The following is a 13361-nucleotide window of genomic DNA, read 5'->3' on the forward strand; positions in this document are numbered from 1 at the left end:
GGGTCAACTCATTCTCCCTGCAGCATTTCATATTTCAGCAGCACCCTGCAATGGTCCAAGAGTGCGTCCTCCTGACACAGATATCAATCTTCCGGCTCTATAAAACTCAGCAGAATGCAGAGAATGTGGAGGGAGCCGCCTTCAGAGAGCAGAGGCCACCCAAACATGGCCGCCCGGGGTCCGCACAAGGCCCCCCATACAGGTATGAGGTGAGGAGGGGGCTCCTGTTGGTGACATCTTGGATGGGTCCCCACTATTCACACTCTCCTATCTTTATTCAGAGGGAAGCTGCTGGGTGCAGAAGGTGGTAGGCTATGAGGAATCCTGCAGGGGGCAGTGTGAGGGGGGCAGAGCGGGCACCGGACAGCTGACTCGGATCCATCGCCTATTTCCAGATACAAGGATTACTCCGCAGTCCAGAGATATCATCAGCAAGGATACAGGAAATATACCCAGTGGGCACCCCCTCAGCCCCCCCTGATCCTCTCCTCACCCAGGGGGCGCTCACAGTGCCAGGGCGGCTCAGACATTCAATACATCAGAAACAAAAATGTCCTCAGCAACACAAAATTCTCGCGCAGCCACTTCCTGGCTGCACAGCATTTCTCAGGGCAGGTTTCCTGATGGTGACAACATTGGATCATGTGTACTCAATCAGCCACTTGTAGTCTGCATCAGAAGCTCCCCCCTCCCAGCAGCCCAGCTCCCCCTCCCAGCAGCCCAGCTCCCCCCTCCCAGCAGCGACTCAGCAGCCCAGCTCCCCCCTCCCAGCAGCGACACCGCAGCCCAGCTCCCCCATCCCAGCAGCGACTCAGCAGCCCAGCTCCCCCATCCCAGCAGCGACTCAGCAGCCCAGCTCCCCCATCCCAGCAGCGACTCAGCAGCCCAGCTCCCCCATCCCAGCAGCGACTCAGCAGCCCAGCTCCCCCATCCCAGCAGCGACTCAGCAGCCCAGCTCCCCCATCCCAGCAGCGACTCAGCAGCCCAGCTCCCCCATCCCAGCAGCGACTCAGCAGCCCAGCTCCCCCATCCCAGCAGGGACTCAGCAGCCCAGCTCCCCCATCCCAGCAGGGACTCCGCAGCCCAGCTCCCCCATCCCAGCAGCGACACCACAGCCCAGCTCCCCACTCCCAGCAGCGACACCGCAGCCCAGCTCCCCACTCCCAGCAGGGACACCACAGCCCAGCTCCCAGCTCCCCACTCCCAGCAGCGACACCGCAGCCCAGCTCCCCACTCCCAGCAGGGACACCGCAGCCCAGCTCCCCCATCCCAGCAGCGACTCAGCAGCCCAGCTCCCCCATCCCAGCAGCGACTCAGCAGCCCAGCTCCCCCATCCCAGCAGCGACTCAGCAGCCCAGCTCCCCCATCCCAGCAGCGACTCAGCAGCCCAGCTCCCCCATCCCAGCAGCGACTCAGCAGCCCAGCTCCCCCATCCCAGCAGCGACTCAGCAGCCCAGCTCCCCCATCCCAGCAGCGACTCAGCAGCCCAGCTCCCCCATCCCAGCAGCGACTCAGCAGCCCAGCTCCCCCATCCCAGCAGCGACTCAGCAGCCCAGCTCCCCCATCCCAGCAGGGACTCAGCAGCCCAGCTCCCCCATCCCAGCAGGGACTCCGCAGCCCAGCTCCCCCATCCCAGCAGCGACACCACAGCCCAGCTCCCCACTCCCAGCAGCGACACCGCAGCCCAGCTCCCCACTCCCAGCAGGGACACCACAGCCCAGCTCCCAGCTCCCCACTCCCAGCAGCAACTCGGCAGCCCAGCTCCCCCCTCCCAGCAGCAACTCGGCAGCCCAGCTCCCCCCTCCCAGCAGCGACACCGCAGCCCAGCTGCCCACTCCCAGCAGCAACTCGGCAGCCCAGCTGCCCACTCCCAGCAGCAACTCGGCAGCCCAGCTCCCCCCTCCCAGCAGCGACTCAGCAGCCCAGCTCCCCCCTCCCAGCAGCGACACCGCAGCCCAGCTCCCCCCTCCCAGCAGCGACACCGCAGCCCAGCTCCCCCCTCCCAGCAGCGACACCGCAGCCCAGCTCCCCACTCCCAGCAGGGACACCACAGCCCAGCTCCCCACTCCCAGCAGCGACACCGCAGCCCAGCTCCCCACTCCCAGCAGGGACACCACAGCCCAGCTCCCCACTCCCAGCAGCAACTCGGCAGCCCAGCTCCCCACTCCCAGCAGTTGGGGGTAATGAGGGATAAAACCGGTCATGTATTGCACTCGCACTTACCGGGCTCCAGCATATAAGGGGATCTGTCTCGGGGTCCTCCACCAGACTCCACAGCTTTGCCAGGAAGGCGGGAACATTACTGCCCCCAGGGGCACCAAGGGAGTCCATCACAAGAGGGCGGAAATACTGCAGAGAAATCAGATACAAGAGGAAAACCATCAGTTTACATAGGAGGGGTATATACTCTCAGATTGGGGGGGGGGATTTGTTTAGGGGTGAAAGGGGTATATACTCTCAGATTGGGGGGGGGATTAGTTTAGGGGTGAAGGGGGTATATACTCTCAGGTTGGGGGGGGGGTTAGTTTAGGGGTGAAGGAGGTATATACTCTCAGGTTGGGGGGGGGTTAGTTTAGGGGTGAAGGAGGTATATACTCTCAGGTTGGGGGGGGGTTAGTTTAGGGGTGAAGGGGGTATATACTCTCAGATTGGGGGGGGGGGGATTAGTTTAGGGGTGAAGGGGGTATATACTCTCAGGTTGGGGGGGGTTAGTTTAGGGGTGAAGGGGGTATATACTCTCAGATTGGGGGGGATTAGTTTAGGGGTGAAGGGGGTATATACTCTCAGTTTGGGGGGGGGGGGTAGTTTAGGGGTGAAGGAGGTATATACTCAGGTTGGGGGGGTTAGTTTAGGGGTGAAAGGGGTGTGGCAGAAGTCACTTTGGGTGGTGGGGGGCTGGTGTAACCCAGAATCCCTTGGAGGGGTTGGGAAACCCTTGTTTCAGCTCCCCATGCACCTCCTAAGTTACCCCGTGGCTATTAGGGACACAGGGTGACTGAGAAAATAATTGTCCTCCTGGTGTATATATCTGTGTGCGAGTTCCTTCAAATAAACGTTCCATGTTCCTACAAGCGAGTGCCGGCTTGTGTTGTATGTTGGGCTGGAATATCGGACCTCTGAGGGTCCAGACTGATAGGAAGCGGTATATGACGGTATATGACGGAAGCACTCAAGCAGGGTGTGGGATGTTTCGTTACATTGGTGATCAGCAGCGGGACGCTTCCTGGAGTCTGGGACATCCAACCTCCACCTGGATCCAAGGTTCGGATAGCAGGAGAGGTACAGATAACAGCCGCCATGGAAGAGGAATTCGGAAGGAGGTTGCGAGAGAAGCAGATACAGCAGGGTTCAGCAAAATCTGGGCGCCAGGTCGCAATTGCGATTAGAATTAGCGACCTGGCGCCTGGGGAAGGAAGCATAGGCCTGCAGAAGGCCGCGGTCTCAATTACCAGCTGGCACGGCGGGGCCGCACAGAGACACAGGATACCCCCATCCTGTGTCTCCGTGCACCCCCACCTCCCCCGCCACGCAAATCGCGTTGGGCCGCACCGGCCGGTAATTAAAGCGGGAGTTCACCCATTTATATAAAAAAAAAAAATTTCTCCCCTTAGATTCCTGATCGTTTTGTCTAGGGGAATCGGCTATTTGTATTAAAATATGAGCAGTACTTACCCGTTTTCGAGCTGCATCTTCTTCCGTCGCTTCCGGGTATGGTCTTCGGGAGCGGGCGTTCCTTCTTGATTGACAGTCTTCCGAGAGGCTTCCGACGGTCGCATCCATCGCGTCACTCGTAGCCGAAAGAAGCCGAACGTCGGTGCGGCTCTATACTGCGCCTGCGCACCGACGTTCGGCTTCTTTCGGAAAATCGTGACGCGATGGATGCGACCGTCGGAAGCCTCTCGGAAGACTGTCAATCAAGAAGGAACGCCCATTCCCGCAGCCCATACCCGGAAGCGACGGAGAGGATGCATCTCGTAAACGGGTAAGTACTGCACATATTTTAAAACAAATAGCCGATTCCCCTAGAGAAAACGAGCAGGAAGCTAAGGGGAAAAGTGCCCTCTAAGGGTGAACCACCGCTTTAAGGCCGGAGCCTTCTGCAGGCCTAAGCTTCCTTCTGTGATCTGGTGCCCTCTTGTGGTGGCCGTTGGCATGACAAGACAACCAGCATTGCTAATGGAGCTTCCCCTGTGTTTTCACGGCCATCTCCTTCCCTCTAATTAGAACCTAGAGCTGTGATAAAAAAAAATAACTCTGTTCACGATACGAATCAAGTTTTTTCCCCCCCATGGACACCACGCCGGTCCTAAGTTTTTAGGCGAGGCCGCGGCTTCGGCCAAGTGCGCCGTGATCTGGGAAAAGGCCGTGGCGGTCTAGGCCGAAGTCGCAGTCTCGCCTAAAAAAATCCTGCCCGCAGCTCACTGCGATCCTGGGAAAAGACCGCGAGCGGCCTCGCAGCCTTTTCCCAGGATCGCCACGGGCAGGATTTTTAGGCGAGGCTGCGGCTACGGCCTAGTCCACGGCCTTTTCCCAGATTCGTATCGTGACCTATGGAAAAAAAAATAAAAAATCTTAAATAAATCGATTTGATCAAAATTTGAATAAATTTGCCCTCGCAACTCGATTTTTTTTCCCAGCCCAAACATTATATATATATATTTTTATTCTAACACCCTAGAGAATAAAATGGCGGTCGTTGCAATACTTTCCGTCACGCCGTATTTGCGCAGCGGTCTTACAAGCGCAAGTTTTTTGGGAAAAAATACACTTTTTTTTAATTAAAAAATAAGGACAGCAGTAAAGTCAGCCCAATTTTTTTTATATTGTAAAGATAATGTTACGCCGAGTAAATTGATACCCAACATGTCGCGCTTCAAAATTGCGTCCGCTTGTGGAATGGCGACAAACTTGTACCCTTTAAAATCTCCATAGGCGACGTTTAATAAAATCTACAGGTTGCATGTTTTGAGTTACAGAGGAGGTCTAGGGCTAGAATTATTGCTCTCGCTCTACCAATCGCGGCGATACCTCAATGTGTGGTTTGAATACCGTTTACATATGCGGGCGCTGCTCACGTATGCGTTCGCTTCTGCGCGCGAGCTCGACGGGACGCGTTTTCTGGCTCCTAACTTTTTGAGCTGGCTCCGAGATTCCAAGCACATTTGTCAAACCCTGAGATACAGCACAGAGGAGGAGAAGTGTCAGAGGAGGTCCTGCTGGGACGGTTGGATTCGATCCGCTCTGGAAGGAAGCGCCGGCCCGTGAGCAGCGACACCAGGGAAAGGTCCTCCCCTCCATCCAGGAAAGGTACTGGTCGCAGTATGGATTGCTGGTGCCGTTTTTAGGAGCAGACAGCCGAATTAAAGCGGAGGTCCCACAAAAAAAAAATATTAAAAGCCAGCGGCTACAAATGCTGCAGCCTTACCTGTCCAGGGCGCCCGCGATGTCGGCAGCGGCAGATGAGCAATCACTCGTCTCTGGGCTTTCCCCGCCGCCATCCTCGGTGAGGGAATCAGGAAATGAAGCGTTGTGGCTTCACTTCCCGGTTCCCTACTGCGCATGCGCGTGTCGCGCCGCGCTTCCTAACTGGTGCCCGCTTTGTTCTGGGAGCTGTACTTCTACCAGAAGACAGCGGGGAGGGGGGTAGAGAGTAGGCGCCGGTAGTGGCGTAGATCACCAATGTGAACTATGGCGGGAAGTGGGAGCAAATACCTGTATTTTGACAGGAATCTGCACCCCCCTCCCCCCTGAAAGGTGCCAAAGGTGACCCTGGAGGGTTCCGAAAAGTGGAAGTTCCATTTTTGGGTGGAACTCGGCTTTAACCACTTAAGCCCCGGACCAATATGCTGCTAAATGACCCAAGGCGTTTTTACAATTCGGCACTGCGTCGCTTTAACAGACAATTGCGCGGTGGTGCGACGTGGCTCCCAAACAAAATTGGCGTCCTTTTTCCCCCACAAATAGAGCTTTCTTTTGGTGGTATTTGATCACCTCTGCGGTTTTTATTTTTTGCGCTATAAACAAAAATAGAGCGACAATTTTGAAAAAAATATTTTTTCCTTTTTGCTATAATAAATATCCCCCAAAAACATATAAAAATAATGTTTTCCTCAGTTTAGGCCGATACGTATTCTTCTACCTATTTTTGCTAAAAAAAAAAAAATCGCAATAAGCGTTAATCGATTGGTTTGTGCAAAATTTATAGCGTTTACAAAATAGGGGATATTTTTTACTACTAATCGCGGCGCTCAGCGATTTTTTTCGTGACTGCGACATTATGGCGGACACTTCGGACAATTTTAACACATTTTTGGGACCATTGTTATTTTCACAGCAAATTGCATTGTGGCGCTGTAGGAGTTAGGGTTCACCTAGTGTATGTTTACAACTGTAGGGGGGTGTGGCTGTAGGAATGACGTCATCGATCGAGTCTCCCTATAAAGGGGATGACGCGATCGATGCGCCGCCACAGTGAAGCACGGGGAAGCCGTGTTTACATACGACTCTCCCCGTTCTTCAGCTCCGGGGAGCGATCGCGACGGAGCGGCTCTCGTCCCGGATCGCTCCCCACGGATTACCGACCGCCGCATGTACCGGGGGGGGGGTCCCGATCGGACCCGCGGAAAGGCGGGGACGTACATGTACGCCCATATGCCTGTACGTGCCATTCTGTGGATGTATATGTACATGCGGTGGGCGTTAACCGGTTAAGCAGGCTGGTCTGGGCAGAGATGCGCCTGGAGGAGAGCTACAGAGCCCTTCGGTGTATCCCAAGCATGTCCCTGGATAGTGGATGACAGCCCAATGGAAGGCTTTGGTTACGGCGGTCTGGGACTGTTGTATGTGAAGCTGACAGGGGACCAGGGTTGTCCCGGTAACACTTTAAGGCCGAGTACAAGTACCAATACTTTTATTCAATGTCATGTGACAGTTTCTCAAAGCACAGATTAGGTGACACCGATAGATGGCGGGTACTGGCAGGTGGCATTTATGGGCCGGCACTAAAATGCCATTAGGGAAGGCTGCCTGCAATGCCCATCCTGGTACTCCTTGCCCTCAGCCGCATTAAAGCGGATGTGCCACGGGAAAATAATATTAAAAGCCAGCAGGTACAAATACTGCAGCTGCTGACTTTTAATATAAGGACACTTACCTGTCCTGGAGTCCAGCGCCGATCGCAGCAGAGCACGAGCCGATCGCTCGTCACTCTGCTGCTCCCCCCTCCATCCACGCTGAGGGAACCAGGAAGTGAAGCGCTGCGGCTTCACTGCCCGGTTCCCTACGGCGCATGCGCGAGTCACGCTGCGCCCGCCGATTGGCTCACACGCTGTGTGCTGGGAGCCGAGTGTTCCCAGCATACAACGGGGGGGGGGGCGATGGGATGTGACGGAATGCCCGTCTTTTGCCGGGCAGGAAGTGGGTGCAAATACCTGTCTTTAGACAGGTATCTGCACCCCCCTCCCCCCTGAAAGGTGTCAAATGTGACACCGGAGGGGGGGAGGGTTCCGATCAGCGGGACTCCACTTTAGGGTGGAGAACCGATTTAAAAGCGGCAGCGGCCATCTTGTTACACCCGGCCCAAACTATATGGGTTGTGTGTAACATGATGTCTACTGCGGCCGAGTGCAGGGTGTACAAAGATGGGCGTCTCTGACGGCAGCACGGAGCGTCATGTCCGCAACCGAATGTAACGGCTCCGGTCGCCGATCCCAAATGATGATGCGGCTGCGCCCAGAACTCCCTGCCAGCTTACTTCCTTCAGGACTCGCCCTCCTCTCTGCCCGCTGACCCACTCCAGGTATTGGCTAAGGCATCGGGAGCATTTGCGCGAGTACAAGTAGTCGCGCAAATGCTTGGTATCGATACTGGTATCGGGACAACCCTACAGGGGACTCTACTTTGGGAGTGATTTGGAGTGGCGGTTGGAGGAAATCATGGATTTCAGAGAAGTGCACTGGAAGATGCCGATTTTCTGGCCGAGCTGGAGATCGCCTACAGACGGCTGCTAGACTCTGCTCAGCACCAGGGCTGGGCTCCCTTTGCCTGGGACTATCAGGAAATACCCGCCAACAGTCCTGAAATCCTGGCTGAAGAGTCGGCAATGGGGCAGAGTAACAGTGTGCTTTGCCAACCTGCCCCCGCAGGACGCGGAGGTCTTATGGCGGGTTCAGCGAGTGCTGACTGACCTTGACGAACGCGTTTCTCCACAGGATGAGCTTGGATGGAGAAATGCGTCAGTCCAACGGCAGTTCAGGGGCTCGGGAGAGGAGGAAGCGGTCCTCATTCCTCAGACATGGATCGCAGAAAGACTTATCGGCGTATACCGCGCACTTTTCAGGGCAAAATCGTGGGTGTGCGATATACGCCGATACCCGCGCTGTGTTTGAACCACTGTGCCGGCATATACCGAGCGCAGTACACTCGGGTATACTCAGGCAGGCTCGGCTCCTCTCGCGGTCACGTCCTGTACGTCCTTTACGCGAGAGAAGCCAAGCCTGCTCGACTATACCCGAGTGTACTGCACTCGGTATATGCCGGCGCAGTGGTTCAAACACAGCGCGGGAATCGATCGGGGAGGACACCACGATGGCCGCAGAAGGACGCCGGACCGGACGAGGCCGCCGATGGACAAGACACCGACGAGGGGCATCCAAACTGTAAGTATTTTTTTTTTTTCCAGGAATTTTCCTTCAAGTTCGGGGGTGCGCGCTATACGCCGGGGCGCGTTATAGCCAGATAAATACGGTACATGCGGAGGATGTTATGGGTGAAGAGTCAAAGTGTTGGCACTGGACCCAAGGGCCACCGGTCCAAGAAACTACTACTAGCCCGGAGGAGTGGCCGTTGGGCTCCTCTAGGGCCGCCCCCCCCGGAGGAGTGGTCGTTGGGCTCTTCTAGGGCCCACCCCCCCCCCCGGAGGAGTGGCCGTTGGGCTCTTCTAGGGCCCACCCCCCCCCCGGAGGAGTGGCCGTTGGGCTCTTCTAGGGCCCCCCCCCCCCCCCGGAGGAGTGGCCGTTGGGCTCTTCTAGGGCCCACCCCCCCCCCGGAGGAGTGGTCGTTGGGCTCTTCTAGGGCCCACCCCCCCCCGGAGGAGTGGCCGTTGGCTCCTCTAGTGCCACCCCCCCGGAGGAGTGGCCGTTGGGCTCCTCTAGGGCCGCCCCCCCCCCCCGGAGGAGTGGCCGTTGGGCTCCTCTAGGGCCGCCCCCCCCCCCGGAGGAGTGGCCGTTGGGCTCTTCTAGGGCCCACCCCCCCCCCCCGGAGGAGTGGCCGTTGGGCTCTTCTAGGGCCCACCCCCCCCCCCGGAGGAGTGGCCGTTGGGCTCCTCTAGGGCCGCCCCCCCCGGAGGAGTGGCCGTTGGGCTCCTCTAGGGCCGCCCCCCCCCCGGAGGAGTGGCCGTTGGGCTCCTCTAGGGCCGCCCCCCCCCCGGAGGAGTGGCCGTTGGGCTCTTCTAGGGCCCACCCCCCCCCCGGAGGAGTGGCCGTTGGGCTCTTCTAGGGCCCACCCCCCCCCCCCCGGAGGAGTGGCCGTTGGGCTCTTCTAGGGCCCACCCCCCCCCCGGAGGAGTGGCCGTTGGGCTCCTCTAGGGACCACCCCCCCCCCCGGAGGAGTGGCCGTTGGCTCCTCTAGGGCCCACCCACTCCCCCCCCGGAGGAGTGGCCGTTGGGCTCCTCTAGGGCCCCCCCCCTGGAGGAGTGGCCGTTGGGCTCCTCTAGGGCCCACCCCCCCCGGAGGAGTGGCCGTTGGGCTCCTCTAGGGCCCACCCCCCCCCAGAGGAGTGGCCGTTGGGCTCCTCTAGGGCCCACCCCCCCCCAGAGGAGTGGCCGTTGGGCTCCTCTAGGGCCCACCCCCCCCCAGAGGAGTGGCCGTTGGGCTCCTCTAGGGCCCACCCCCCCCCCCCTGGAGGAGTGGCCGTTGGGCTCCTCTAGGGCCCACCCCCCCCCCCTGGAGGAGTGGCCGTTGGGCTCCTCTAGGGCCCACCCCCCCCCGGAGGAGTGGCCGTTGGGCTCCTCTAGGGCCCCCCCCCGGAGGAGTGGCCGTTGGGCTCCTCTAGGGCCCCCCCCCCCCCGGAGGAGTGGCCGTTGGGCTCCTCTAGGGCCCACCCCCCCCCCCGGAGGAGTGGCCGTTGGGCTCCTCTAGGGCCCACCCCCCCCCCGGAGGAGTGGCCGTTGGGCTCCTCTAGGGCCCCCCCCCCCCCCCGGAGGAGTGGCCGTTGGCTCCTCTAGGGCCCGCCCCCCCCCCCCGGAGGAGTGGCCGTTGGGCTCCTCTAGGGCCCACCCCCCCCCGGAGGAGTGGCCGTTGGGCTCCTCTAGGGCCCACCCCCCCCCCCCCTGGAGGAGTGGCCGTTGGGCTCCTCTAGGGCCCCCCCCCCCCCCTGGAGGAGTGGCCGTTGGGCTCCTCTAGGGCCCACCCCCCCCCCTGGAGGAGTGGCCGTTGGGCTCCTCTAGGGCCCACCCCCCCCCCTGGAGGAGTGGCCGTTGGGCTCCTCTAGGGCCCACCCCCCCCCCTGGAGGAGTGGCCGTTGGGCTCCTCTAGGGCCCCCCCCCCCCCCCCGGAGGAGTGGCCGTTGGGCTCCTCTAGGGCCCACCCCCCCCCCCCCGGAGGAGTGGCCGTTGGGCTCCTCTAGGGCCCACCCCCCCCCCCTGGAGGAGTGGCCGTTGGGCTCCTCTAGGGCCCACCCCCCCCCCTGGAGGAGTGGCCGTTGGGCTCCTCTAGGGCCCACCCCCCCCCCGGAGGAGTGGCCGTTGGGCTCCTCTAGGGCCCACCCCCGGAGGAGTGGCCGTTGGGCTCCTCTAGGGCCCACCCCCGGAGGAGTGGCCGTTGGGCTCCTCTAGGGCCCACCCCCCCCTGGAGGAGTGGCCGTTGGGCTCCTCTAGGGCCCCCCCCCCCCCCCCTGGAGGAGTGGCCGTTGGGCTCCTCTAGGGCCCACCCCCCCCCCTGGAGGAGTGGCCGTTGGGCTCCTCTAGGGCCCACCCCCCCCCCTGGAGGAGTGGCCGTTGGGCTCCTCTAGGGCCCACCCCCCCCCCTGGAGGAGTGGCCGTTGGGCTCCTCTAGGGCCCACCCCCCCCCCTGGAGGAGTGGCCGTTGGGCTCCTCTAGGGCCCACCCCCCCCCCCCGGAGGAGTGGCCGTTGGGCTCTTCTAGGGCCCCCCCCCCCCCCCCGGAGGAGTGGCCGTTGGGCTCCTCTAGGGCCCCCCCCCCCCCCTGGAGGAGTGGCCGTTGGGCTCCTCTAGGGCCCACCCCCCCCCTGGAGGAGTGGCCGTTGGGCTCCTCTAGGGCCCCCCCCCCCCCCGGAGGAGTGGCCGTTGGGCCCCTCTAGGGCCCACCCCCCCCCCCCGGAGGAGTGGCCGTTGGGCTCCTCTAGGGCCCACCCCCCCCCCCCTGGAGGAGTGGCCGTTGGGCTCCTCTAGGGCCCACCCCCCCCTGGAGGAGTGGCCGTTGGGCTCCTCTAGGGCCCACCCCCCCCCCGGAGGAGTGGACATCGGGCTCCTCTAGGGGCCCCCCCCCCCGGAGGAGTGGCCGTTGGGCTCATCTAGGGCCCCCCCCCCCCCCCGGAGGAGTGGCCGTTGGGCTCCTCTAGGGCCCCCCCCCCCCCCCTGGAGGAGTGGCCGTTGGGCTCCTCTAGGGCCCACCCCCCCCTGGAGGAGTGGCCGTTGGGCTCCTCTAGGGCCCACCCCCCCCCGGAGGAGTGGCCGTTGGGCTCCTCTAGGGGCCCCCCCCGGAGGAGTGGCCGTTGGGCTCCTCTAGGGCCCACCCCCCCCCCCGGAGGAGTGGACATCGGGCTCCTCTAGGGGCCCCCCCCCCGGAGGAGTGGCCGTCGGGCTCTTGGTGTAGTTTGGTCGGCCACTCCTGGGTCACTGGTAGTCCAGGTTTTCTCTATTGGTGGACAATGGCGCTGAATGCGATTGGCTGGAGTCCCAAAGCCTTAGAAATAAAGTTACCGTATTTATCGGGGTATTGCGCGCTCCGGTGTATAGCGCGCACCCCTAAAGTGGACCCGCATTCCTGTGAAAAAAAGATTTTAGTACTTACAGTTTTGGTGTCTTGCGCGGCGGTCCGTCTGCGGCTTCGGTGGTGTCCTCCTCGTCGGGTCCGGCGTCCGTCTGCGGTGTCCTCCCCGCGCTGGCATATACCGAGCGCAGTACACTCGTGTAGTCGGGCAGGCTCGTCTCCTCTCGCGGTCACGTACTGTACGTCCAGGACGTGACTGCGAGAGGAGCCGAGCCTGCCCGACTACACACAAGTGTACTGCGCTCGGTATATGCCGGCGCAGTAGTTCAAACTCGGCACGGGTATCGGCGTATATCGCGCACCAACGATTTTGCACGGTATACGCCGATAAATACGGTACATTGTTTATAAACATTGATCAGACGGGAGATAGAGATACAGGTGGGGGATGGGAGGGGGTATATAGTGTCATGTGGGGGATGGGAGGGGGTACATAGTGTCAGGTGGGGGATGGGAGGGGGTATATAGTGTCATGTGGGGGATGGGAAGGGGTATATAGTGTCAGGTGGGGGGTATATAGTGTCATGTGGGGGATGGGAGGGGGTATATAGTGTCATGTGGGAGGGGGTATATAGTGTCAGGTGGGGGATGGGAGGGGGTATATAGTGTCAGGTGGGGGATGGGAGGGGGTATATAGTGTCAGGAGGGGGTATATAGGGTGAGAAGTGATAAATACCCCGGCGGGGGCAGTAGAAAGGGGTAGTAGTGAGAATGGGGCGGTAGTTACCCGTTCCGGGTGTCTCCTCAGGGCTCTCGGGTGAGTGGCGCACAGGGAGAGGCCTGCACTGCTCTGGTGGCCGCCATGTTGTTACGTCTCAGTCTGTGTTCTCTGCGCCTGCGCACCCGCCATCTTTCTACACCCACTCTCCCCCATCAGACACATGAATCCGCCATCTTGCTACACCCGCCGCACATGGGACGCTTTCTGCTGCCACCAGAATCATGGCGGACGATGACTTCCGGCGGTCTTGTGGGCGGGGCCGTGGAGACTTCCGGTCCATGCTGATTCTCTCTGAGGCACAACGTGTTCAGCGTCCGATCTTCTCCTCCCCGAACCGGGTCACCGACACCCGACATCACCCGACACAGGCAACATGAAGAGGAAGGACGAGGCCGGAGGGGCGGAGACGGTGAGCAACCAATCAGATTCCTCTGTGTGATATCTATGGGGGGTGTCAGTGTGGGGGGGCCTCTCCATCATTCATCCCCTCCCCCCTCCATATTACAGTAAGGTGGGGGGAGGGGTTCCTCAGGATGCAATCGGGGGGGGGGGGGCTATAACTTCTGCCAGGTGTCCCCATTTGGGGGAGATTTCACCTCACTTCCTGTCCTGGTGACACCCCTTCCTTTTAC

General features: G+C 60.5%; 2 protein-coding genes across 3 annotated transcripts in view; one reads left to right on the forward strand and one right to left on the reverse strand.

The window, feature by feature from the left end:
• Positions 1 to 12853, reverse strand: part of HSF1 (heat shock transcription factor 1) — a 44278-nt gene extending 31425 nt beyond the window's left edge. Inside the window, exons 1-2 of one of the 2 annotated variants that reach the window (XM_040334353.1) lie at positions 12736 to 12853; positions 2224 to 2349 (exon numbers count right to left, since the gene is read on the reverse strand). In XM_040334353.1, coding sequence (XP_040190287.1) covers positions 2224 to 2331 — 108 coding nt within the window. In that variant the 5' untranslated portion in view covers positions 2332 to 2349; positions 12736 to 12853. The remainder of the gene's footprint in view (positions 1 to 2223; positions 2350 to 12735) is intronic. The other variant, XM_040334352.1, reaches the window with a different exon arrangement.
• Positions 12854 to 12981: 128 nt separating this feature from the next.
• Positions 12982 to 13361, forward strand: part of BOP1 (BOP1 ribosomal biogenesis factor) — an 80293-nt gene continuing 79913 nt past the window's right edge. The window contains exon 1 of the mRNA XM_040334355.1: positions 12982 to 13138. Within this exon, the coding sequence (XP_040190289.1) occupies positions 13103 to 13138 (36 nt within the window). The 5' untranslated portion in view covers positions 12982 to 13102. The remainder of the gene's footprint in view (positions 13139 to 13361) is intronic.

This window comes from Rana temporaria (assembly GCF_905171775.1).
Source record: "Rana temporaria chromosome 5 unlocalized genomic scaffold, aRanTem1.1 chr5z, whole genome shotgun sequence".
In the NCBI taxonomy this organism is placed as follows: Eukaryota; Metazoa; Chordata; class Amphibia; order Anura; family Ranidae; genus Rana; species Rana temporaria.